General features: G+C 38.1%; 4 protein-coding genes across 4 annotated transcripts; 2 read left to right on the top strand and 2 right to left on the bottom strand.

Moving 5' to 3' along the window:
* Nucleotides 1-4705: 4705 nt before the first annotated feature.
* On the bottom strand, nt 4706-6012 carry LOC132186993 (uncharacterized). Its single transcript, XM_059601135.1, has 3 exons — nt 5417-6012; nt 5253-5361; nt 4706-5056 (listed from the first exon to the last, which is right to left on the bottom strand). Exons 1-3 carry the CDS (start codon nt 6010-6012, stop codon nt 4706-4708), a joined length of 1056 nt encoding a protein of 351 aa, XP_059457118.1.
* A 3309-nt stretch (nt 6013-9321) lies between these two features.
* Nucleotides 9322-11611, top strand: LOC132187385 (large ribosomal subunit protein eL36x-like). The gene is made up of 4 exons (XM_059601683.1): nt 9322-9417; nt 10276-10380; nt 10874-11073; nt 11322-11611. The coding sequence occupies exons 2-4, from the start codon at nt 10279-10281 to the stop codon at nt 11350-11352; spliced, it is 333 nt and encodes a 110-aa protein (XP_059457666.1). The 5' UTR covers nt 9322-9417; nt 10276-10278; the 3' UTR covers nt 11353-11611.
* Nucleotides 11612-12587: 976 nt separating this feature from the next.
* Nucleotides 12588-14491, top strand: LOC132162323 (uncharacterized). Its single transcript, XM_059572570.1, has one exon. The coding sequence runs from the start codon at nt 12652-12654 to the stop codon at nt 14359-14361; it is 1710 nt and encodes a 569-aa protein (XP_059428553.1). The 5' UTR covers nt 12588-12651; the 3' UTR covers nt 14362-14491.
* Nucleotides 14492-15099: 608 nt separating this feature from the next.
* On the bottom strand, nt 15100-20871 carry LOC132182963 (coproporphyrinogen-III oxidase 1, chloroplastic-like). The gene is made up of 8 exons (XM_059596341.1): nt 20146-20871; nt 19982-20057; nt 18357-18451; nt 17323-17406; nt 15960-16047; nt 15736-15860; nt 15552-15650; nt 15100-15426 (listed from the first exon to the last, which is right to left on the bottom strand). Exons 1-8 carry the CDS (start codon nt 20719-20721, stop codon nt 15358-15360), a joined length of 1212 nt encoding a protein of 403 aa, XP_059452324.1. The 5' UTR covers nt 20722-20871; the 3' UTR covers nt 15100-15357.
* Nucleotides 20872-25873: the final 5002 nt, after the last annotated feature.

Below are 25873 nucleotides of genomic sequence, written 5' to 3'. Positions count from 1 at the left end.
GATACCAGTACACAATATTAAAATGTGAAACATTCATAATTGGCTTTGGTTGGTAATGGTATAAGTGTAAATATGATCGATTTGCAGTGGCAAGTTTGTTTACGGGGAGGTAAGAGATCGTTTTGTCTGGCTGGGTAGATCTTCCGAATTCCGATTTCATGTTGCCCACGTGCTTTGCATAAATGCTTGCTTGAGACGTGGGAGTTTTCAAATCATAAGGTTATGTTTGATTTGATAATATGTTTCGAGTATATGTTTCATCCTTGGTTTGAAAATATATATATATATATATTCGCTTAAAGTTTTTTTTTTTTTAATTTTTTTTTAGGGGAAATCGAATAATTCCATTAATCAAGAATAATTGACTCAGCAATTATAATATTCCTTATGCAAGGGGGGTCGTAGTTAGCCATAGCTGACTAACATTGAGTGAAACCACCATTTTTGCTACCATATGAGCAGCTTCATTAGCCGTTCGCCTCACACGTTTAATATCCCACAAGTGACAACCTTGGAGCATCACCTTTGCTTCCTCCAACAGATTCCCAAATTTCAACCAGTTCCTCTCCTCCCTTTTAACCGCTTGCACTACCTCCATGGAGTCCCCTTCAAGGATGGTGTTCGTGAGTCCCAGTTGTCCCAATGTCCCAATAATGCTGCTACTATCCACATCGCATAGGCTTCCGCCACCACTAGGTCACTAATATAAGGCCGCATCAGGCACTGTGTTGCTATCACCCCACCCGTGTAATCACGTACCACCACCCTTACACCCATTATCTTTTTTTGTTTGTCAATGGCCGCATCCCAGTTTAATTTTGCAATCCCCACAGGTGGCACTTTCCAAACTTCTGCAATTTGCTTAATGGTCTTCCTTCTTTCATCTTTTGTCAATTGGTTCACCTTTAAATGAAACTCCAATTGCTCAGCAGCTATTCGCACGACAGTCTTCGGGGGTGTGAACACTTCCTCAAATACCACCTTATTCCGCCTTAACTAGATTTGCCTAGCAACACTTGCAACCTGGTCAAATTCCGGGGCCTCTAGTCGTTCCAAGAGCTTCAGCATAATATGGTAGAAGGCGTCCTTATCGCTCGTACTTTTTTGTATTTTGACATTATAGTCTAACCAAACGTCCCTAGCTACAGGACAACTCCACAAAGCATGACCCACAATTTCCACTTCTATATGACATACCGGACATAACGGATCGTTTGTGATTTTCTGTTTGAAAAGGTTCTCCTTTGTGGGAAGTATATTATTGCATGCTTGCCAAATGAACAATTTAACCACCCTCGGTCCTTGGATCCGCCAAATCCTTTTCCACAAAGGTATCATCGTATCTTCCATAGAGCAGCCTCCTATCTCCCTTGAGCTCATCTCCTTCGCCAAATGATAAGCACTACACATTGAGAAAGTACCATTCTTGTTACCAACCCACACTACTTGATTCTGTTGAGTTCGGAGACATATGGCCATACCATAGATCATGCCAACCTCTTCCTCATTAAAAATTTCCCTTATGAGAGGAATGTTCCACCATTGTGTATCCTGTTCAATTAAGTCACAAACATTGGCTTAGGGGTCAAGTACTCGAACCGGTGTTTGGATAGCGTATGTTGTTGGTGATGGCAACCACTTATCTCCCCAAATTTTAATACTCCTCCCATTCCCCACCCTCCACACTAACCCTTCTTTTAATAAATATTTTGCATTCCAAATACTCCGCCACACATACGAAGGTCTTTTGCTTAGTGGAGCGTCTAAGAAGTTTCCATTGGGATAGTATTTCTCCTTCAATATCTTGGCCACTAGAGAATCTGGATTTTGAATTAAACGCCACCCTTGCTTGGCAAGCAAAGTTGTATTGAAACATTCAAAGTCCCGAAAACCCAATCCTCCTAACTCCTTTGCTTTTCCCATTTTGTCCAAACTCATCCAAGCTACTTTTTTGCCATTCTCCTTGTGCCCCCACCAAAAATTTGCCATCATAGAGTTAATGTCATTGCATAAGGATTTTGGTAACTGGAACACGCTCATTGTGTATGTGGGTATAGCTTGAACCACTGCCTTCAGCAAAATCTCTTTCCCTGCATGAGATAAAAACTTATCTTTCTAACCTTGCATCTTGTCCCATATCGCCCTTTAATCCCTGAAAGTGAGGAAACTCTGGATCTTCCTATAAGAGTTGGCAACCCAAGACATTTCTCGTATTTTTGAGTGGAGTTCATTCCAGCTATGGATAGGATCTGAGCCTTCGTATTTGCATCTGTGTTTCAACTGAAGAAAAGAGAAGTCTTTCCTTTGTTTTACTTTTGCCCCGAAGCTTTGTCATAGTCATCCAAAACCTTTTGAATACAATACCATTTAGTAGTGTCTGCTTTACAAAAAAGAAGACATCATCTGCAAAGAAAAGATGATTCAACCGCGTTCCTCTTCGAGTAAGTGGTTACCCAGTTATGCCCCCAAACCTTTCCATCTTATTTAGCCCTATGCTTAAGCCTTTTGCACATAAAATAAAAAAGTAAGGTGATAGCGGATCCCTTTGCCTTAGTCCTCTTGAAGGCATGATTTTTCCATAAGGTCTACCATTGATCAAAACTGAATAGGTCACTGTTCTTACACATGTCATCAACATTTGCACCCACCTATTAGCAAAGCCAATCCTTCTCATGACAGATTCTAAAATCCTTATTCAACTCTGTCATATGCCTTACTCATATCCAGTTTTAGTGCCATATACCCATCATTTCCTTTCAACTGTGTGTCCATAGTGTGCAAAGCCTCAAAAGTAATGAGAATATTATCTATGATCAACCTCCCTGGAATGAAAGCACTTTGATTTGGCGCGATAATCTCTCCTAGAACCTTCTTCATTCTATTAGCTAACACTTTTGCTATAAGGTTGTAGATAACATTGCAAAGGCTAATAGGACAAAATTCAGTAATATGAGTGGGGTTTTGAATTTTAGGAATCAAAGCTATATAGGTTTCATTAATATCAGAATCAAAACTACCCCGATTAAGAAAATCAAGCACAGCTGCACATACCTCATTTCGGACTGTTTCCCAAGCTTTTTGGTAGAAACTTGCTGCGAAACCGTTAGGTCCAGGTGACTTCAAGGGATGCATTTGGGAGAGAGCAAACTTTACATCTTCTACCACAAAAGGATGCAAAAGCCACTCATTCATCTCAGATGTTACCTGTACCTCAAGCTCCTCCAAACATTCCGCCACTCCAATTGTACCTTCAGTTTGGAACAATTTTTGATAAAAATTCAAAAAAGCTTGTCCAATCTCTTTTGGTTTAGACCATTCTTTGTCTTCATCGTCCTGCACCCTCTTAATATGATTGATCCTCCTCCTATGACTCGCCCAAGCATGGAAAAATGAGGTATTTCTATCTATCCTCGTTCTGGTACCAGTGTTGTTTCGCGTGTTGTTTCCATTTAATATCTTCATGTTCCAAAAGATGATCAATTTCTAATTGCAACTGCTTGATAGCCTCTTGAGACCCTTCCCCTTCTTCTTTTTGCAATTGTGCCGGTTATTTTGTTTTCTTTTTCACCGTTTCCTTAATATTTCCATATTTCCATCTGCTCCACCCTTGAAGCCATGACTGGCACTGTTCAAGATTGAGCCTTTCGGTCAGCATTGCCCCCTTTTGTTTCCATACCCTCCCATGCCTCTTGGATAACCTTTTCACAGTCTGAATCAAGCCACCACCTCTCTTCAAATTTGAAACCCCTTCTACCACCTCCATGATTCCTTTCCTCCTATTCAAAATTTACCAACACAGGGTTGTGATCTGAGGCCCTGGTTGCTAAAGCAATCACCGATGTCCCTCTATGACTCACACATCAAGTATTATTAGGCAATGCTCTGTCGAATCTCACTTGAATAGTTGTGCCATCTGTCCGTTTATTAGACCATGTAAAATGTGGTCCATTAAACCCAAGGTCTCCCAAATAGCAGTCTTCCAATGCAAGTTTGAAAGCAACCATATTCCCCTCTCTTCACCTCGAACTTCCTGTTTTTTCATTTTGATGAGTGATTTCGTTAAAATCACATACACACAACCATGGCTCCGGTGAAAAATACTTGAGGTGCTTTAGAAGTTCCCAAGACTCTTTCTGTTTCGAACTATTTGGGTTACCATAAAAACTAGTGAGTTTCCTTGGGGGGCATTCGTTTCTCTTCACAATGGCATTAATATGCCGCCGTGAATAATTTTGAATTTCCAAATTATTAACTTATTTCCAAAAAAGGGCAATACCTCGACTCCTTCCCGCCGGGTCAACTACAAACATTCCTGCAAAACCAAGCTTGACCTTAATCCATTCCATCATTTTTTGACTGCTAATTGTTTCCATAAGAAACAAAAAGCTGGGTTTCTTATCCTTATCCATCTGGCTAAGGTCTCGAACGGTCTGAGGGTTCCCAAACCATCGGCAATTCCAACTTATAAGACTCATTGGACTTGGCGGGGCTGTTGAACAGCCGACCCCAATACATTTGCTTCGTCTTCCTCCTGGCTCAAACCCCTTTTTCTCTTTTTTCCTATCTCATTTCCCACCCTGCCTCCTATATCACTGCTATTTTTCCTCTTTTTAATATTTTTATCTTCCAGGAGTGATCGATTCCCACATCCTTCAACCGCACGGGCTTTGCGCTTCCGTTTCCTGACAGTCCCACCCGATCTCTCCTATAAGTCCCCCTCTCCTTCCACCTCCATCGAAAACACTCTGTCACCCATTCCTTCCGACAACTGATCTTCTGCAGCAGCTATAAGTCCCAAAGTATGGCCCTCTTTTTCCTTATTTCCTTCAATTTCCCCTCCTTGATTCCCTCCTTCCACATTGCACATTTCCCCAACCCCTTTTCCTACATCGTCCTGCATGGTTGCATGGGACGTAGCAGCATTAACCTCCATGTTTGTCATCTTAACCCACTCCTTAGACACGTTATCACCCATCTGATCACCCCGCTTTGCCACCATATTATCTCTCATTAATTTCCCTTCCACCTCACCCGAGTAGTTGTCCACTTGGTGATCCTAAGAATTAGAAATTGCCTTGGATATCGCCACACTACTATCCTTCTTATAGGAAGATTCCCCATAAGCACAACTGTCCTTATTCCCATTATGGCTTGCATATCTAGGGTTTCCATAATTTGCTAAATCACCGCTCTTAGATTGCTCTTGGTGTGATGAATTGCTACCAGGTTTTCTACTTTCCTCCCGAAAATACCCCCCCACCCAAATCACCTCCCATTCTCCTCCGCCTTAAGCCCGACACCCCACTCTTTGATTCCTCCCTCTTCATGCCTTCGTTGAGAGGTCTTGACTGTGCAACCTTTCTTACCATGCAGAATTCTACCACAATGAAAACAAAACAGTGGTAGTTTCTCATACCTGAAAGTCACCCAGTACTTTTGTCCCCCCATTGATAATGCCCTACTCCTCTCCACTGGATTGTTCAAATCAATATTCACCCTTATTCTCAAACATCTTCCCCACCCACCTCCATCGCCCGCCACATCTATGTCTTCCAGAGTTCCAAGGGATTCTCCAATCTTTGTGCCCACCCCTTTGTTTATACATAAAAGTGGCATATCATGCACCTGAATCCAGAAGGGTGAGTGGGTAAACTGCATCTGAGCCGGTGGAATACTCCCATCAAAGTCGTTTAGAACCAAAATTTGACGATCAAATGACCATGGTCGTCCCTCCATGACTCTCTTCTTGTCATCAAGATCTACAAATTCAAACAACCATACGTTATCTTGCATTTCTTTGAAGACCACAGAACCCATCGTACGCCATATCCGGGATAAAACGTTTCTAAAGGCCTCCTTATTCACCTTCTTCTCAATACCAATTCTGCCCACAAGACACCTCTCGCCCTTCTCTCTGTCGGCCACAATTTCCCCTTCTGAAACCGGGATGCCTACTTTTTCCCCTACTATGAGAGAGATCTTTCCACATAACGTCTCCAGATCGTCTCCCATACTCGCTCTTCTGTTTCAAACCTTCACCCCGTCGCCGGAAGAAGATTATATCCTCAAACCTTCACCCCGTCGCTTTTAATAGCGTTTTGTATTTTAATTGTTTGTTGATAATTTTATTTTAAGATGAGGAAACAAAAAGACTGAAAAAAAAAAGAAAAAAAAAAGGCTTAGTTAAATTTACTAAAAACTTTGGGTTGGCAGTTGGCTACATCAAACAAATTCTCTAATACTTGGGACAAATTTAATTTAAATAGGACATTTTGAGGTAATTCAAGTTCCACGAGTGAGGAACTTAAGAACTTGATTATTGTTTTGAAGTTTTAAAATATAAATAGGCAAGGGAAATGTAAATCTCAATTACAATCTAAATGACTTTTTAACTATAGTTCTGTTTGTTTCAATGTAAAATATTTTTAGGAAACCAATTTTCTTATTTTTTGGTGTTTGATACAATCGAAAATCATAATCAAACTGAAAAATATTTTTAGTTGATGAAAAAACCTTATTTGATTCTTCTTGTAAAATGGTTTACGGTTTTTAAAATCATAAACTATTTTTCGAATTTGAACTTTTTCTTTTCAACCCACAGCACATAACCTCCTTCTCCCTCGCCGTAGGAGCTATCGCCTAAGTTGTTGGGGTTGTTGTTGGAATCACTGGAGCCTCCGTTCGGAGTTTTTTGAGTTGCTGGAGTTGTCCCCGGAGCAACTGATGGAGTTCTCTAGCACCAACGTTGTTATTGTCATCGTTGTCACGGATTTTTGGTATAAGCCAAAAGTTAAAAAAATATTTTCAACCAATTTCAACGCAAAACATATTACGTTTACATTAAAATAAAGGGAGCCTATATTCCAATCGAATGCATGTAGATGTTACGTAAATTGGGCAAAGCTTTTTCGGACTCCAATGATAAGAATGTGGATTAGAGAGTCTCTATGCACAGGAAAAAGTTGGCAACGACCAAACAATGGGGGTTAAATTGGCCCATTTGGATCAATACATAATTATGGGCCCATTTGAGGTTAAATTGTTCTATTCTGTCGTATAACTGTATTTGTGGCGACATGGTGGCAACGGCAGTGAAGGCCCAGTACATATTAATGGGCTAAAAGTCGGCTGAGCGAACTCTCAACGTTGTTGGTTTGACATGTCCGCACAAGAGGGGAGAGGGGGATTCGAATTAGTGACCTCCACTTTATTAAATGTGATTCCAACCGATTGAGCTACCTCTTGAAGACATATTAAGGTCTTAAGATGTGTCAATTTTAGAGCATAGTTTGCTAAATAGACCCTTTTTTTCAAAATATTTCCAACCACTCCTTTTTGGTTTTTTCTTTTTTATCCTTCCTGGGATTAAGAGGGGTAAAAACCTTCCTCTATAATTAATTTATATTCATAAAAAAAAACGTCGTTCTCTCTCTTCTTTCCCTCTTCACTCTCCTTTTCTTTTTAATGGTGAGTTTAGAATTGAGATTTTGTAAAAATAATTTGCGTTTTTAAAAGATATCGCAAAATGTAAGACGTTTAACATTACAATTTAAAAAGCATTTAATTTAAAATAGAAAAAAATTTACGATTTCTATTTTCTATAAACAGGATATGAGGTGTTTATTTTAAAAAAAAAAAAACGTAAATTTAAGCCAAAATTAGAATTTCATGTAACAAATATTTGATAAATGAGTATTTTTTAACATGTTCACACAAGGCATCTCACTTCTACACTGTAGGAGAAGCTTATTTGCGGAAGCAAGGGATTGATTCTCAACAGAAGAAGACAGAGAGAACGAGATTGGGAGAGATTTGTGGCAAAAATTTGATCTCTGTAAAAAATTAACTCTCTAAAAATCAAATATTTAACCCACACCCCTCAAATCTCTCTCACGTTCTTCATCGGTGGAAAATTACCTTCGTTTTGCAGTGGGAATCATCGGTGCAAAATTTTGATGAACAAAAATATGCGAAGACGACGACAGAGAGAGTGTAAGTATTAAGGTTGTGGAGTTTATTTGTATAGGAGAAAAAAGAAGGTAATTTTGTTGATTAAATTTAGAAAAAATGATTGGGAACTTCAAAACTCTTGAAAAAAGTTTAAAAATAGAGAGCCCCTATGGTCAAAACTTTTGCAAACCACCCCTTTTACAGCACACAATCACCATTTGACACCTCATCCATTTAACAAAAATGCAAATAATGAAACGGAGATCATCCACACCAAATCAAAATGAAAAAGAGCAAAAAAAAAAAAAGAAAAAAAAAATTCCGGCGAACCCAAACCCACACCACGACCACAGATACCCACAGCGTGGGGTTTGAGCCTCAAATCCGCTATGACCTACCTCAAAACCCATTTCTAATGCCTTAAGATTCATTTATAATGCCTCAAAATTTGTTTTTAACGCCACAAAACTCGTTTTTTGATTCAAAACTAAAACTTAGAGGTGAAAAGTTAATCCTTTAAGAGTTTTAATACCCTAAAGGCCAAAAACCGGCGCATGAGAGAGGTGACCCACGTCGTGGGTGGTTGGTTTGGCAAGCCGTAGGTCACGGCCGGGTAAAGCTAAACACAACGGCACGCCAGCCAATTTTTATTTATTTATTTATTTTTAGGGAAAAATGCAGTTTACCCTCATGAAGTTTCAGGAGTTTTTCAATTTTAATCCCAAAGTTCAAAAATTAGCAATCCACCCCTCTAAAGTTTCAAAAATTGGTAATTTAAACCCTCCGTTTAATTTTTTCATCTAAATAGACGGAAATCTATGAAATTACATCATTACCCTCATGGTTTTTTTTTTAAAAAATTTTCTTCCAATTTAACAGAAAAGTTTAAATTGCTAATTTTTGAAACTTCAGGGGGTAGATTGTCAATTTTTGAACTTTGGGGTTAAAATTGAAAAACTACTGAAACTTCATGGGGTAAACTGCATTTTCCCCTTATTTTTAATATTAATTTTTTTTTAAAAAAAATGCCTGGCGTGCTGTGAATCATGACTCCTCAAGGCTAGACCCACGGCCATGGCCGTTTCTGTGTTTTTTTTCTTCGAGACCATCTCTTCTTTCTCTTTTCTTCTCTTTTCATCATCTAGTGAATGTGGTTCTAGTTTAATTCTGTGCAATTATTGTGATTTAGCTAATGTGGCAATTGGTGATTGGAGGCTGTAAAAGAGACATTTTGCATAGCATCCGGACCAAAGTTTAATTCTTAAAAATAACATTTTTTAGCTTTAAAATTTTATTTTTCAATTCTATCTCACTCTAAGGCTTCATCATTGACTAAATTACCCTTTACCTTTTCCTCGTATTCCTCCTCCTTCAAGTCGGCTATAAAAGCAATCACAAACCCAGCACACAACCCCCTCTTTTTCTCCGACCCGCCTCGGTTTATCGGAGCTTTGACTCATCCCAAAGGTAACAAAACCTCCGCCTTCTGTCTCTCAGTTAGCTTTCTACGACATGATTCTGTAGTTTTAGTCGATCAACTTATCTGTTTTGCTGCTAAGAAATCTGGAAAAGATAAAACAATTTAGAATCTTTTTTGAGGTAACAGTATAGCTTTCTTTCCTTCACTTCTCACCGACGAGACAAAGCTCCACATTTTCGGACTCTTCTGTGTGTGTGTGTGTGTTTTTATCTATATGTGTTGAGAGTGTTAGGTGTGAAAATTCAGTATTTGCATATCATGTGTGAGAGCTTATTTGGGTTTTATACATTCCAAGTGATTGTGAACATTTTTGCCTGCTTGTTTGTTGCTTAGATTTGTATTAAATAAAAATAATTACGTGATAATTCTGAAATCCCATCTCTCTCTTTTTTGTTTTTTATAATCTAAGATTCTGAGCGATTTAGTTTTTGGATGTACCGATTCTTTTTAAATGTTTTACTGATTGTTTGTTGTTGAGATCTATCTTGAAGTAAAGAATACATGTGCTAGTTTTGAGACCCAACTCATTTTTGCTAGTTAAAAGTTCTCTGTGATTTATTTAAAGATTTCATTTTGTTTTCAAGATGTTTTACTGCATGCTGGTTGTCCAGTTTTATGGTAAGACAAACGGTATATATCATAGTTTAAGAAAAGTAATTTATGACGCCCATAGAAATAAGTGTCACAAATTCTGAATTCGGTTAAAAGTTTGGTCAAAAAAGAGCTGATATAAGAAAAATCTTTGATTATTAATGATTGAAACCTGTTTGCACGCTATCTTGTGATTTTCATTTGATTTCCCTTTTATCTAGGTGAACGGTAATGAATTGTGATTTTCTAAGCAGGTAATGGCTCCTAAACAGCCAAATACTGGCCTCTTTGTGGGCTTGAATAAAGGCCATGTTGTCACCAAGAAAGAATTGGCTTCACGTCCTTCTGATCGCAAAGGAGTAAGTTGATTCATTTGCTAACATACTTTTATGGAGTCTGTGTCTTCACTGTTTTAATACCACCAAGTCATGTTTTACATTTGGGAATCATTGAAGCAAATAACTTGTTGATTTTAGCATATTAAAGTAAGAAGCGCACTTTTTACGGAGTTCAAAATATATTGATTTATAAATAAATGGATAGATGAGAAAGAATTTCCCATTGGTAACGCTTCCACTTGTCACCTATCGTAATGATAAATGGCTTGTCTCGTGTGTTAAGACAAGTAGCCTCTCATTGTTCTACCATTACTGTACTATCTTCCAGTGGGAGTGTGGCTAAAGAACATATTTTTCCTTGGTTGTGAATAATATTCTACATGGTTTCAGTCAAATCATTCTCACTACGATTTAAATTTTCTTTTTTGATATTCTTCATGGCACAATCTGTTGATACTTTCTCTCCCCCCCCTGCCCCCTTCTCTTCCCACGTGTTTGTTTATTACACATGCAGAAAACTAGTAAAAGAGTCCACTTTGTGAGGAACTTGATCAGGGAAGTTGCTGGATTTGCACCATATGAGAAGAGGATCACTGAGCTTCTTAAAGTTGGAAAGGACAAGCGCGCTCTGAAAGTAGCTAAAAGAAAGCTTGGCACTCACAAGAGGGCAAAGAAGAAGCGTGAAGAAATGTCTAATGTTCTTCGCAAGATGAGGTAAATATTCTTGGAAATTCTCACTCCTACATGTGTTATCAAAATTCATTGTGTTTTTCTTTTTTGCCTAGGCAAAACTTCTTTGTGTTCAAATCTGAGTTCTACCACCTATTATAATTTTCTTGAGAAGTGCCATGGTAACTTGATACCCTTGTATATATAGCATCTTAACGGAAATGCAAAGAGTTTCGGTTGTTGGATATTTTCAAGTGCTATATCTTATTTTCTTCATGGGGACTTGTCTTCAGGTCTGGTGGAGCTGGAGAAAAGAAGAAGTGATCTCATCGCCACGTTCTCGACTAAATGCCTTACTGTGAAGAGTTGTTTTCGGCCTGTGCAATACTTCCTAGTCCGAGACTTGGAAGTTTTTTTTAGTTCTGTTTTGAATGAGTGCGAGAACGCGAAGCACTTTATGCACATTTATTATGTTTTTTAGATTTCAAGTGTGGCTTACCCTTTGGTAGGAGGACATATTGATTTTTCAGTAGTGTTGTTTACATTTAATATTTGTGCAAGTGTGGCTCAATGGTTTTTATCATCGTTGTAGAAAATATCATTTTGCTTCATTCTTATGGAAAGTGCCTACGATTGCCACTGAGATCAAACTGGAAAAGTAGCTAAGGTAGATAAGTACGCAATGAAAGTTGTAACTTGCAGACTCTATGGGTAAAGATAATGTAACCCACTCAGAAAATGTATTGGAGTTTATCTGATTGTAGATCAGCCATTCTTTAGTCAATTAAGAGAAGTAATAAGATTGGTGAAAAGGCGCATATGTCGGGGACCTAAATATAATAGGGAAAATTACAGTTTACCTCTTCAAAGTTGACAGCGTTTTTTAATTTGAGCACCAAAGTTTTAATTTTAGTAATTCACCTCCCAAAGTTTCAAATTTTTGCAATTTGACCAATTGCATCCAAAACTTCTCATATTGCCCATCATTTTTATTTTTATTTATTTTTTTATAAAAAATTCGAGGCGGCCGTAACTATCCTTTGCCCATTTGGCCATAACCCTAAATTTGTTTGTTTGTTTGTTTTTTTTTTTTTTTTTTCATAAAAAAAAAAAAAATTTGGGTAATATGGAAATTTTGGGATAATATTGGTCGAATTGAAAAAAATTTAAACTTTGTGGGGGTGGATTGCAAAAATTAAAACTTTGATATTCGAATTGAAAAACACTGTCAACCTTAAGGGGGTAAATTGTAATTTTTCCAATATAATAAGACCATTACTAGTTTTCTCGCCATCCAAGCTCAAGCCACCCGTATACCTCTTCGATGAACTGTACACCAGAGGACCAATGTGGAAGAGCAGAAATGGAAATTGAAGAGCATGGGAAGTTCTAGAGATAGTGCTGCGTGAGGAAAATGCAAGTTTTGAGTAAATCATATCTTTTGCTAGAAAAAGAAAAAGAGCAAAACATCAAATTTAAATCAGAAATAATGGTAGACCCACTAAAGTATAAAATAGCTTGGTAATTCCAGTCCCAAACGTCAAACGTGGTAGCTGGGGTCCGAAAGATTGGGCAAAAAGTATAAAAGAAGAAGTAGCCCTGTTCGGTGATTCGGCGTAAAAGATGGAGGAGATGCAGCAGTTGCTAAACATGGGCTTCCCAAACGAATTGGCAGCGCAAGCCCTGTCCGCCACCGGTGGCAAATCAACCCTGAAAGCCACCGAGTGGATTCTCAATCACAAATCCTCCACCACTACCACTTGTACCACTTTTTCTACGCCTAAACCCTCCCAACCCAAACTCGACCGCTTCTTCCCTCTTCAATCCAAACCCTCCAACAATCCCTCATCTCCCACACCCTCAATCCAAATCCACCAAACTGAACAACAAGAGCAAGAACAAGAACAAGAATTGCAACAACAATCCAAGCGGCCCAAACTAAATAGCCCCCATCCCCACCAGCCCTTACCGGAGCGCATGCGTCCTCGTACCATATACGACGTCGTTGGCCAAGACCACCTTCTCGGCACCAACTCCCTCCTTCGTTCCGCAATCGAATGCAATCGCCTTCCTTCCATTGTCTTCTGGGGCCCTCCCGGTACCGGTAAGACCTCCATTGCCAAAGCTATTGTTAATTCCACTTCCGCTTCTTCTTCTTCGTATAGATTCGTTTCCTTGTCGGCTGCCACTTGTGGAGTTAAGGATGTCAGGGACGCGGTTGAGGGCGCTAGAAAACTAAGACTATCTAAGAACAAGAGGACTGTGCTGTTTGTGGATGAGGTTCATCGGTTTAACAAGTCGCAACAGGACTCTTTCTTGCCCGTCATTGAAGATGGGAGTGTTGTCTTCATTGGTGCCACCACAGAAAACCCATCTTTTCATTTGATTACGCCTTTGTTGTCTCGGTGTCGGGTTCTGACTCTTAACCCTTTGAAACCGCACCATGTTGCCCTGCTACTCGAGCGGGCTTTAAACGATCTGGACAAGGGATTGACACAGAGTGTAGGAACGCACCTTGATGTGAATGGGGAAGCTATTGAGTTTATATCCGCGAATTGTGACGGGGATGCTCGGGTGGCATTGAATGCCTTGGAGATTTCCGCTATTACGGCAGCTGCCCGGGTTCCCGTTAAGGAGGAGGAGCCTAGAGCCCGTGGTGAGGATCATGTGGAAAATGAGGAAGCTGGGGTTGGTTCGTTTGCAGCCATTGTCACTTTGGATGATGCTAAGGAGGCAATGCAGTGCAAGCATCTTGCTTATGACAAAGCTGGGGAGGAGCACTATAATTTGATCAGTGCCCTCCATAAGTCTATGAGAGGAAGTGATGCAGATGCTGCGATTTATTGGTTGGCAAGAATGTTAGAAGGAGGTGAACAGCCTCTCTACATTGCTCGGAGATTAATAAGGTTTGCGAGTGAGGATGTTGGTTTGGCCGACCCGTCTGCTCTCAACCAGGCTGTTGCGTGCTACCAAGCCTGCCACTTTTTGGGAATGCCCGAGTGCAATGTGATTCTTGCACAATGTGTGGCTTATTTGGCTTTGGCTCCTAAGTCTGTCTCTGTGTATCGAGCTATCGAGGCTGCACAGAATGTAGTGAGGGAATCAGTTGGACAGAATGAGGGAGTGCCTCTTCATCTGAGGAATGCGCCAACTAAATTAATGAATGAACTTGGATACGGAAAGGGCTATATTTACCCTCCTGACAGTGACACTCCCTTTTCATCACAGAGCTATCTGCCACCCTCACTTCAAGGTTACAAGTTCCTCGATTGGCCTACAAGTAATACAACCTATATGGATGAGAAGCCTTTACTCCCCGCCGGGAGTTTTTAAAGTACTTCTTCTATTATGGTTACTTCCCCTTTTTGTGGATGGTGGTTTATTATTGTACAAATTTGGTGCCTGCCTTACACCAAAGTCAAATGTACCGACTACTCCTTATTATATATAGGAAATGGTTGAATTTGAGGTGGTTTTTGATACAAGATAGCTATTCTTAAGGATAAGTTACCAAATAAAAAAATAACTATTTCATAAGAATAGCCATTTTATTCTATAAATATATCTGCGAATCATACATGGCCTGAGTCCACGTATGGCTTTTGCTAGGTCTAGGACAGTGAATTGTGCATGTTACGTGGTTGATGAAATCATTGCAAGAAATTGGAGTGAAGTTCAAAGATTTTTCTAGTTGAGTGTTAGAGTTAAAGCTGTCGCGTTCAAATTTCTTTATAGTTAGATTGTGCTGCATAGTAGTCCCTCTTTTTTTTTTCTTTTTTTTTTCTTTTTTTTTTTTTAAAAAAAAATTTATTTTTTACTGAGTTTATAAACTTGTATTTTTTCTTCTTAATTGAGGGTCTGTATTCTTCTTGTGTAAGCAGTTTCTAATGAATTGATTTACTTAAAAAAAAAGGGTCAAAGCTTTTACCAGTTATTCGTTTCCATAAAGTGAAGATGAACAATCCATGTACGAGCCATACTCATAATTATATGATTCACACTTAATAATTCTACCCGAAAAACGTCATGTTATTAACTTCCTTGACATGCAACATATATAGGATTTACAGATTTATGCAATTACTGGCACTTGCTAGCCGCGTCATCATTGTATTTATTCACCAGAAGATTTTTCTGTCCTTACAAAAGACCATACTCATAATTTATGATTCACACCTCTACCGCCTTTTACTTCTAGTGGATTACATCTATGTAGACATCGGGCTCTAACTTCTAACTGAGCAATAAAGAAACACTCATTGAAAAGGAGGACAGGGGAAGAGGTAAGGGAGGGGGATTGGGAATATAAAGACATTCTTTTCAATGATTTTAGATCCATTCCTTTGGATTGATGCAGGCATCTAATAGTTTCCATTCTTCAGTTCCCTCTTCTGGTTGCTGCACACGACAAACAACAAAACCATCCTTGCATTATGAGTCAGATATATTCCATTCATCAGTTCCCCCTGTCCTTTTACTAATACCACATAGAATTTTCATTCAGAGAGATTGAAGAAGCTTACATGGTCATATTCCCATCGAGCAGTTAGTGGGAGAGAAACAAGAATACTTTCAATTCGACCTCCTGTCTTCAGCCCAAATGTTGTACCCCGATCATAAACCTTTATTGATAAGAAAACAGGTTAACAAGGCCTCATTAAGAAAAATTTTACACATGTCTAACATCTGTAGAGTTAGTGTTGATACCAAATTGAATTCTACATAGCGTCCTCTTCGCAATTGCTGCCATGCCTTGTGCTGGTCTGTGAATGGTATATTCTTCCTTTTCTCTATGATTGGTATGTAAGCAGGAACCACAGAATTCGCACATTCTACAAGTCAATAGATGTGAGCATGAAGAGGATTGAAGTAAATTGAAACTAAAAGGTAAACCACATAATGACAACAATTCAATATTTTCAAGCAATTACCAGTGGCAAAGGAAAGAAGCATCTCTTGGTCATAGTCATTTAGATCATCAAAAAATATCCCGCCAAGCCCCCGTCTCTCAGCACGATGCTGCATATAACATTAGCAGTCAATATGGAGCAAAACCGTCTAGGAAAGCCAATGAATTTCACACCTCAGATAAATAGAACCAAAATCATTATAACAGATAACATTTGTCCTATTCAGCTAATAAAAAAGTCTGAACAACCCAAGAATAGTGAATAGCTATCAAGCATGCTCTCTAACTGGCACCGACAAAGAAATAAAACCAATGAAGTCACTCTATTGATCATTTCAACAATGAAGCAGAAATATTTCTTATCACATTGATTTTGGAATCAAAGGGCATTCCAAGCTAGAGTTTCCAATGACCTGAGTCCAAAGTTTATAGGCCCCTTTGCATTTGGTATGTGCAAAATTGCCCAATGCAACCTGCCCCATATAGGGTTAGGAAACCTGACCCAGAGCAAGAAATGACAAGCCCTGAAGAAATAAAACTAACTTCAGATTCCTAAGTAACTTTAAAAATGAAAGCAATGTTACAAATATACGAGTTGAAATAATGAGAGATGGTTGGGCACTGAACCTTGATCCAAATCCTTCATTTTGGGAACCATAATCCATCCCAATAAAAAATACAACTACAACGCACATAAGCTCATAACAGGCAAAGAAGGGCATGCTGGCAGGTCCCCTTTGGTTAGAAGTTGCAAGCTTTCTTTTAAACTCAAGAGTATGGTAATAAGCTCTACTTTAACAATATTGTATAAAGGAACTCCATTTTGTGTTCAGCAACGGAGATAAGTGACATGTTTTACCTATAACCCCATCCCACATGTGATGTTGTCCAAGCAAACACAATGTATCAATGTATTGTTGATAAGATGTTGAACGCATACAGAACATGCAAAAATATCCTTTTGCTTAAATATTGGAGTCCTACCATGTTGTTCCATCAATGTATCTAAACTATCAACTTCAGGTGACCTCAAAGGGAGAACTTGGGCTTTGTTTTTTTTTACAAGAACTCTGACCTTAAACTGGTTCCTACATGGGGCAGACCAGTCCATATAATGGTTAAGTTGGAGACTCAGGTCGCTTTTAAATGTCAGCATTGCATTGTGTACAACTTGTTGACATACAAGACATTTTATTTAAATCCCAAACTTCATACAAATACTGAGATGCAAACCCAAGTTGTTCACGTGAGTGCATTTAAGTTTACATATTTAAATAGTAATGAGAAGTTTGCAGTATTTATAATAAGAGTAGCAAAAACTCAATGCATCCTCAGCACCACATATTACAAGATATTACTAATCAAAAGCTTTAGAAAGAAAATACCTTGATATAGAAATAATCATCACACCATTTCTTAAATCGAGGATAGAAGGTAGGATCGAATTTGTCACAAGCACTTTTTTGAACCTACAGAAGAAGGCCAATACCAGTAAGCCTAAATCCATTAATATCTCATTGTAAAACAAAGGGAAAATATAAATTTACTCCTTGAGTGATCATGCAATTTCAATTTACTCCCTCTGTTTTTAAATCTGACTTTTAACTCTTTTAAGTGTTTTGCGATTTTCACTTCACTCCTTCCTTTCAAAACTGCTTATGTGGCATTAACCCCACTAATTCCACAAACAATTTACCACGTTAGTTAAAAAAATAATTTCTTACTTTATTAAAAAATTAAAATATTTTTTTTTAAAAAAAGATAGATGGGGAGGGGTGGCTCACCTAAGAACCCCTTTGTTTGGGTTGGCAGTTAGAGCCACCCCCCCACTGGGGTGCCCGCCCCCTTGCGGGCTGGAGGGATGGCCCCATATGTCTTTTTTTTTTTATATGGTTTTAGAGGGAAGGAGCAAAGTGAAGAACGAGAAAAAATAAAGGAGTTAAAAGTTGGATTACTCAGGAAGTAAATTTATATTTTTCCCTAAAACGAACAGAACTTCTAAATCTGGAGGTGATAAGTCAAACCATGTATGCAGTTCTTAAGACTGCTATAGATGAACACTTGAACATCGAAATATATTTTAAATCGGCAGACCGCTAATTGTGTCTGATTCCTTCGTGCAGATGATGAATTCAACATATGCAAAAAGCCCCAAATTTCTGTTCCATTCCCTTCTAATCTAGTATTCAGACACAATTAGCCTACTTTTTCTCACATAAAGGAAAAATAATTTTCCTTTTGCTATTCATTCCACACAGACCAGCTGCTTGTTGAGCCTATAGAGGGAGCACAGAGAATTTCTTCAATTTTTTTGAATTTATGTCATTAGGAAAAACGTGATTTGTCTACAAGAGTAAAAACACTTCTCAATGTTTCAAATAGAAAAAATGAATCAGTGTCAGATGTTTTAAGCAAATACCAAATGGAAATGCTTGACATCCTCCTCAAAGATGTAAGCAGGAGTCAAATCAGTTCCGCCACCAAACCACCACTGTCTTGGTGCTCCCGGAGTATCTACATGAAACAACAGTAGACATCAACAAACAATGCAAACTGTCATACTAGTTATGAACATTTACGGCCAGTGAAACAAGAATTAGTCAATGATATTTGCTTCATCTCCTGTAACATGTGTATAATGTAAATAGGGCCGCCAATCTCCCTCGAGGTTTGAGGAAATGTTAAGGAATTACCTCCTATTTTCAAAAATCAACACTCCGCCTTTGGAAGTTTGTGATCCACATAACAGATACACTCATGTAGGACTCACACACCCTTTTAAATTGTGACAAAATACTTATTTTTCAATTAGAATTCCCATCCAAAGTAACCTCAGATAACGATTACTAACTAGACTAACCAGACTAGTTAGATGACAAGCAAACCAGAGATAACAATTAAAATAGCAACCTCAGGAAGTTCAGTATTATTTACTAAAAAGTATCCCCAATTTGACGATGCTGATGAGGGGAAATGAAATGATAGTGCATTTTCTCAAGGAACTCACACAATTGACATCAGAATAAAAAAGTAAATTATGTTTCACTGATAATGTAAAACATGGAGTAATTCCTTCAAGGAAGTGGGGTGTAGTAGCTTAGTGGGTAGTTATTATCCTTGTTTATGTTAGTGCTACATGGATAGTTAGTCTTCAGTTATTATGTTATGTTAGTGGGTAGTTATGTGTCATGGGCTAGTGTGTATTATGGGTGGTTACTGGATGTGTTGTGAGTAGTGGGTTAAGCCTAGTATAAACCAAGAGTCTAGAGATTGGTTGGGGTATTGAATTTGTAATCTGACTTCTGTCTTCGTGGTTTGTCTCCAACCCTTAAGTGGAGTTCATTATCTATCAATTATCTACATATTTTTGTTCAATTTATCGTGGGTTCCTATCATTCACGCCAATCAAAGAGTCAGATCTATACATCCATCTTCCCATTAACGCTCAAAAGGAGAGGTCTAAAATTTGTGGGGACAAGTATGTATAATCTGAGGGCCAAGACAACCCAACCTAGTGCAAGAAGTAACCACAAAGAAATAATTCAACCCAAAAGAATACTGAATTTACAAACACCCTTCTTAGTCTCCACGAAGTGATCTATGTTTGAAGTAATATTTGGTAGGTTATTGATCATAATGCCTACATACATAAAACTCTTTTCTTCCCTTCTGTCAAGAGCAAAACAAGTAAAATGGATTTTGTATGACATACATCATCTCATATATACCAACTGCTGGTAGTTTTTTTCCCTCTTTAGACAACTAAATTGAACTATGTTAGTAATGTGTTTCAGGGTGTTTTTTTGTTTTTAATATGAAAAAGTGGAAAACTGATTTTGTGTTTTGAGGAGTTTTTTTTTTTTTTTTTGGAGCTGTTTGTTAATGTATTTGACTTGAGAAGAGAAAACAAAGCCATTAACAAACATGGCACCCTCGCAAACTCTATACATAATGCAGGTGAATAGAATGTTGTATAATGAGAAATCAACTTGAAATAGCACGCTTGATGCCTGAAAAATATTACATTTAGGCAGAAAGATATACCTTTGGAAGTGTCAGTCTCAAAATATCGATAATTAAAATGCAATGTGGGGGCAAATGGGTTCTTTGGATGTAGAACCTGAAACAGAACAGAGAAACAGAGACATTTTCATATCTATACAATACATATGGCCACGATGGCTTTGGATGGAAATGTTTGTATTTACGGAGCTAATTCCGGCGGCGAAGAAGGGAACGGGACCGGGCTTGGTCTGATCGGCGGCGGCCTTGGCGGCACGATAGGCTTCAGGAGGCATGATACCATAGACAACGGAGACATTAACCCCAGCCTTCTCCCAAACGGCGCCGTCCTGCAGAACTCTGCTGATGCCGCCGCCACCGCCAGGCCTCGACCAGACGTCTTCCTTGAACTTGCCCCCTCCTTCTTCCACGGCCTCGATCGCTTCGCACACGCGGTCTTGTGCTTCCCTTATCATCTTCTCGAAGCGGGACCGTACAGACGACGGTGAGGAGGAAAGGGCGGCATCATCGTCGTCGGATTGGCGGAGGAAAGTGTGGGGCCGGTGGGTCTCTGGGGTTTCCTTCTCAATGGATATGGCGGATCGAATTAAGAGATTGGGCTTCTTATAATTGAAGGAGAAGCAAGGGAAGCCTAGGAGGGTTAGGGTTCTTCCGTTAGCCACTGAAATGTGGGGTTTTGCTTTTGTTGATGATGGTGAGGTGAGAGGGAAAAGAGTGAAGGAAGAGGAAGACGAGAAAATGGCAGTTGCTGCAGGTGACATTGCTCTCAGCTGCTTTGGTTTGGAAGAAAACACGCACAAACAACAAAAGAAGAAGAAGAGACTCGAACAGGTCCAACAGGATATATCTGTGGAGATGAAGTTTCAGTCTTGGATTGAGAGAGAGAGAGAGAGAGAGGGACTGATTGGGCGACTTTAAAATATGATAAGCTTAGCCCGTGGTAACAATGCCGTGGTCCCGTGGACTGAAAATCAAGGTCCAAAACAATAGGCCAATTTCTACCGCAGACCTTTTAACTTCAAAAGTCCAAATGGATAAAAAAAAAAAAAAAAGAAAAAGAAAAAAAAAGTAAAGTTGTCACGGCCTCAAGCTACGGCCAAATTGACAATATCCTCCAAATGTCTCAGTCAAAATTCAAATTACCAAAATTTGTTAATGCTTACAGTAACAAAAATATCCTTAAAAAAAAAATTTTAAAAAAAAAAGAAATTCCACATACCCTTCATAGTATCAAACAATGGCTCTCCAAACTTTTTATTATTATAATGTCTCTCAAATTGCCAAAACATTGTCAATGTCTACTTAATTTTAGCAAAAAGATAAAAATGGCCTTATAAATTTCTCAAGACAAAAATATTCCTATAAAATCGAAAAAAATAAAAATAATTTATAATTTTTTTAAAACTAAAATTTTAATTAAAAAACAATTTTTTTTTTTTTATTTTTTAAAACGAAAATGTTTAATTGTTTTTTTAAACGGATTTTTTTATTTTAAAAAACGATTTTTTTTTTGATGCTTTTAAATGAAAATTTAAAATTTTTTAAAACGGAAATTTATATTTAAAAAAAATTATAAAAAAAGAAAAAAAAAATCGAAATTTTTTAATTTTTTTCTTATAAAAAGGATTTTTTTTTAAAAAAAAAAAAAAAAAATTGGCCACCACTTGGATTTTTTATATATATATTTTTTGTTTTAGGCTTTTTTGTAAGGTTTAGTATCTTTTGTTTTTATTTTACTAAGGGTAATTTCGTCATTAAGGAGTACTATATACTTATACGAACAAAGATTTAAACATGTTTTATGGCTCTTATGTTTTACGGGATTTTTTGTTTGTTTATGTAATTTAGTCGATTTTCAATCATTTTTAAAAGTGTTTTTATGATTTTGAAAGCAAAACAAGGCAAATATTTATTTGATTTAATAAGCATAAATTGAACATAAATACTTTCAAAACACCAAAGAAATATTATGCATTGCACCTTAGGTCAGGATTGATTTGATTCCCTTAAAAGTTTAGTGAAAAATTTTGTTTTATTTTGTATTCATTAAAAAAATATTTTGTTTAGTTTGCTTTGTATTTTTTTTAGAATGTTTAGAATTATATGAATTTTAACTTTCATTGAAATATTATAGGTATCATACCAATTATATTAAAAACTAATGCTTTGATAATCAAAATTCATATGTTTTCTTCTTGCTATTATTTTCATTTTAAACTACTCACATGAGAACAAATATTTTAACATATTTTTTATGGATTAAAATAAAATTAAGTGTCTTATGATAGTAATATTTTTTTTTGTGAGTCATACATTCATGCAATGTTTTACGCAACTTTGTGTCACTATGTTTAGTAATATACATATTAATGTATATATATATAATGAAAGTAGAATATTTACATATATTTTTAAGTCTTTTTTTTATTAAAAAAATGCATTTAAATTTTAAAATTAAATTATAACAAAAAAAATCTCACTCCAAAGTCATCCTCCTGTGCTTCATCGCCTGTTGACATTGAGATAATAATTCTTAATTTGATGAATTTTAGATTTGTACTTCGGGTATTTGAAAATTGAGACCTTTGTTAGGTTTTCCATCAAATAGACCCCATCAGCAAATATATATATATATATATATATAAAGAACCAAAAAGATATAAAAAAAAGCCACACTTCATTTGCCATGAAGAACCAACCCCCACAACCATGGCCTTGGGTTTCCAAGGTTAGAGACCTACGGCCTCCATGGGGTCTTCTCGCCATGGAGTAGAACCATGGTCATGGAGGTCGTGGGTCTCCTCAGCCATGACCATGGGACTCATGGCCATGGAGACCTGAGGCCGGTCCTCCTTGGCATCCTCCCTCCAGTCTTGGAGGTTGACTGGCCATGGAGATTGGGGGATTTTTGTTTTCTTTTAGTTTTATTTGAGTGAAAACACAAGTAGAAAATTCATCAAACTGAAAATTGGTACCTAAAATTAAAAGTACTGAAGCACATGGGGTTGTAGCATATTTTCTCTTAATCTGCCTCAGACCAAAGAAAAGGGAAGAATTTTTTTTAAAAAAAGGTCAATTATTTTGTTAAAATAAACTAGAGAATATAGGGATAAAACTAAATACTATATTTCTGTGTGAATTGAACTGTATACAAAGAGGCATATTTATAGTTGAATAAGGCCAGATAAAATAGGAAATACAATTACGGAATTAAGGTACAATATTGCAGAATAATATAAATATATATATATATATATATATATATATATATATATATATATATATGGAAAGCAATTATGGTGAATATCAAAATATATTCATAATATATTATGAATATATTCCAACATCCCCCCTCAAACTCAAGGTGGTAATGTAGATGCTAACTTGAGTTTGGAAACAAGATCACGAACCCGTCTAGGTGGATGTGCTTTAGTGAACACATCAGCCAATTGATCAGCTGAAGCAATAGGATAGAGATGGAGAGTCCCCTGCAAAAAATGGTGATGCACAAAATGACAGTCGATCTCAATGTGTTTAGTACGTTCATGAAATACATCATTATGCGCAATTTGAATTGCACTTCAATTGTCACAAAAGATAAGAGAACTGGAGGTCTGAGAAACACTCATATCATGTAGGAGCCAACGGAGCCAAAGAAGCTCAGAGGTGGTGTCAGCAAGAGCACGATACTCAGCTTCAGTGCTAGAGCGGGCAACAACAGATTACTTCTTGCTACACCAAGAGATGAGAGAATCACCAAGTAAGAAACAATAACCCGTGGTGGAACGACGATCAGTGGGCATTAAGTTCTTCAGACATAGCATTCTGCCAAAGAGGGTTAGTATGAGCCTCACGGAAGGAGTGATGTTCATGTAAAGTAGCAAAAGCAGAATAACAGTGATAATCATGAAGATGAGAAGGAAGAGCTGTTACTCGAGTAGAACGACGAGGGACAGAGGGAGCTGGCTCAAGAGTAGATGGATCAACAAGTGGGGCAGAGTCATTGGGGTCGACCGTCGGACTGTCGTCTGGAGAGCTTGTCATCCCTGCATCAAGATCAATAGTGTCGGGGAGCAAGTCAAACGAGATATTAGTGAAGATAAGAGAAGAACTAGAGGGACTAGGAGGAAAAGACTCTATATCACTAAAGGACCTATGTTCCCAAAAAGTGACGTGCCGTGAGATGCTTAGCTGTTTGGAAATAGGATCATAACAACGATATCCTTTGTGTTCAATGCCATTCCTAAGAAAACAACATAGGTGAGAACGAGGTTCTAATTTTGTTCGTTCATGGGGTGGAAGAAGCACGAAACAGACACAACCAAAGATGCGGAGGGATTGGTAATAAGGAGGAGAACCATACAGGAATTCATAGGGGGACCTATTTAAGATAGTGGGAGACAGGACCCTATTAATGGTATAGACAGCGGTAAGAGCGGCTTCTCCCCAAAAGTGTTTAGGGATAGAAGCAGAGAGGAGCAAAGCCCTAACAGTGTCTAAGATGTGCCTGTATTTACGTTCAGCACAACCATTTTGTTGAAAAGTATTTGGGCATGAACGATGGGGAAGAGTGCCATTTTGTTTGAGGGTAGTGAGGACGGTAGATTCACAATATTCCATGGCATTATCAGAACGAAAATTTTTTATGTTTCGGAAAAATTGGGTTTGAACCATCCGTTGAAATTCAGAGTAAATTTTTGGAAGTTCAGACCGATTTGTAAAAAATAAAGCCATGTGTATCGAGAATAATCATCCACAAAAATCACAAAATAGTGGGATCCCCCCATGGTGGGAATATGCGCAGGGCCCCATACATCAGAATGCACTAAATCAAAAGGAGCAGAAGAAATAGATGCACTATTATTAAAAGGTAAAGCACTTTGTTTTCCAAGTTGACAGGCAACACAATTAAATGACTTAGACTTAACAGACCCCAACTGACCACTTGAAGCTAAAGAACGAAGACGAGAAATAGATGCATGTCCTAAACGAGAGTGCCATAAACTGAGGGTGGTAGAGGGAGACCGAGATGGAGTGGCAGCAGACACAGCAGGGGGAAGATGGAGTGATGAAAGCTCGAACAGACGTCCAATCTTACGGGCGGTCCCAATTAGCTGTCCCGTCTGTAGATCCTGTCCATCACAACCTTGGTTAGAAAAGTGCAGTTCTAAGCCAAGTTCACAAAGTTGACCAATAGATAAAGATTTAATGAGAGATTAGGCACCAAGTATGTATCAGACATAGATAGTTGATGAGTAGAAATAGACCCGACGTGACTAACATCAAGATGGGAACCATTAGCAGTGTAAATGGTGGTAGGCCTATGTAACACAGATTTTGCAAAAAATATGGAAGAATTCGGTGTCATGTGATTACAATAAGCAGAATCAATATACCAAGAGTAATTACCTGGTGTGGTGGACATAGCGGTATTAAGATTGGACTTAGGAAAAACCTGATGAATAAGAGCTTCGATTTCTGCAGGAGAAAGAGTACTGGGTTGGGGTGCAACATCGGTGTAAGACATATCTGATGTATCAGTATGAGCGATCATAGCAGCCTTATGACTAAGGGCTCGATGATTCCCATGATAAAGTCTTTTTCTGCATTCACTATACCTGTGGCCAAATTTCTGACAATAATGGCACTAGATATTCCGATTGGACGAGGAAGACCCGGCAGAAATAGAATTAGGGGCACGCGTATTGCGGGATGCAGTGTCCATGACCATCTCAGAAGTGTGTAACTTCATAGTGGAGAATAGGGTCTCTTCTGAAACGAGTTCACTAAGAGCACTTTCCAAGGATGGCAGCAGTGAGCGGTGAAGAAGAGAAGCTCGAGTATGCTCAAACTCATCTTGAATTGTCGCATGAAACTCGGCTAGGCACTTGCTATCGCAAAAAGTGATGTACT

Source organism: Corylus avellana, chromosome ca1, assembly GCF_901000735.1.
Source record: "Corylus avellana chromosome ca1, CavTom2PMs-1.0".
NCBI classification, from domain to species: domain Eukaryota; kingdom Viridiplantae; phylum Streptophyta; class Magnoliopsida; order Fagales; family Betulaceae; genus Corylus; species Corylus avellana.
The sequence above is the reverse complement of the archived record's forward strand: the minus strand, read 5'-3'. Positions and strand labels throughout refer to the sequence as shown.

Bases quoted from the DNA above. Each gene is read 5' to 3' on its own strand.
- LOC132186993 (XM_059601135.1), bottom strand. From the start codon at position 6,012: ATGGGAGACGATCTGGAGACGTTATGTGGAAAGATCTCTCTCATAGTA. The intron at 5,362-5,416 runs GTATGAGAAACT...CTGCATGGTAAG, and splicing joins AAGTACTGGGTGACTTTCAG to AAAGGTTGCACAGTCAAGAC. The intron at 5,057-5,252 runs GTATTTTCGGGA...TCTAATTCTTAG, and splicing joins GAGGTGATTTGGGTGGGGGG to GATCACCAAGTGGACAACTA.
- LOC132187385 (XM_059601683.1), top strand. From the start codon at position 10,279: ATGGCTCCTAAACAGCCAAATACTGGCCTCTTTGTGGGCTTGAATAAA. The intron at 10,381-10,873 runs GTAAGTTGATTC...TTACACATGCAG, and splicing joins GTCCTTCTGATCGCAAAGGA to AAAACTAGTAAAAGAGTCCA. The intron at 11,074-11,321 runs GTAAATATTCTT...ACTTGTCTTCAG, and splicing joins AATGTTCTTCGCAAGATGAG to GTCTGGTGGAGCTGGAGAAA.
- LOC132162323 (XM_059572570.1), top strand. From the start codon at position 12,652: ATGGAGGAGATGCAGCAGTTGCTAAACATGGGCTTCCCAAACGAATTG.
- LOC132182963 (XM_059596341.1), bottom strand. From the start codon at position 20,721: ATGTCACCTGCAGCAACTGCCATTTTCTCGTCTTCCTCTTCCTTCACT. The intron at 16,048-17,322 runs GTATTTTCTTTC...TGTTATATGCAG, and splicing joins ATGATTATTTCTATATCAAG to CATCGTGCTGAGAGACGGGG. The intron at 15,427-15,551 runs GTAAGCTTCTTC...TGTCGTGTGCAG, and splicing joins CTCGATGGGAATATGACCAT to CAACCAGAAGAGGGAACTGA.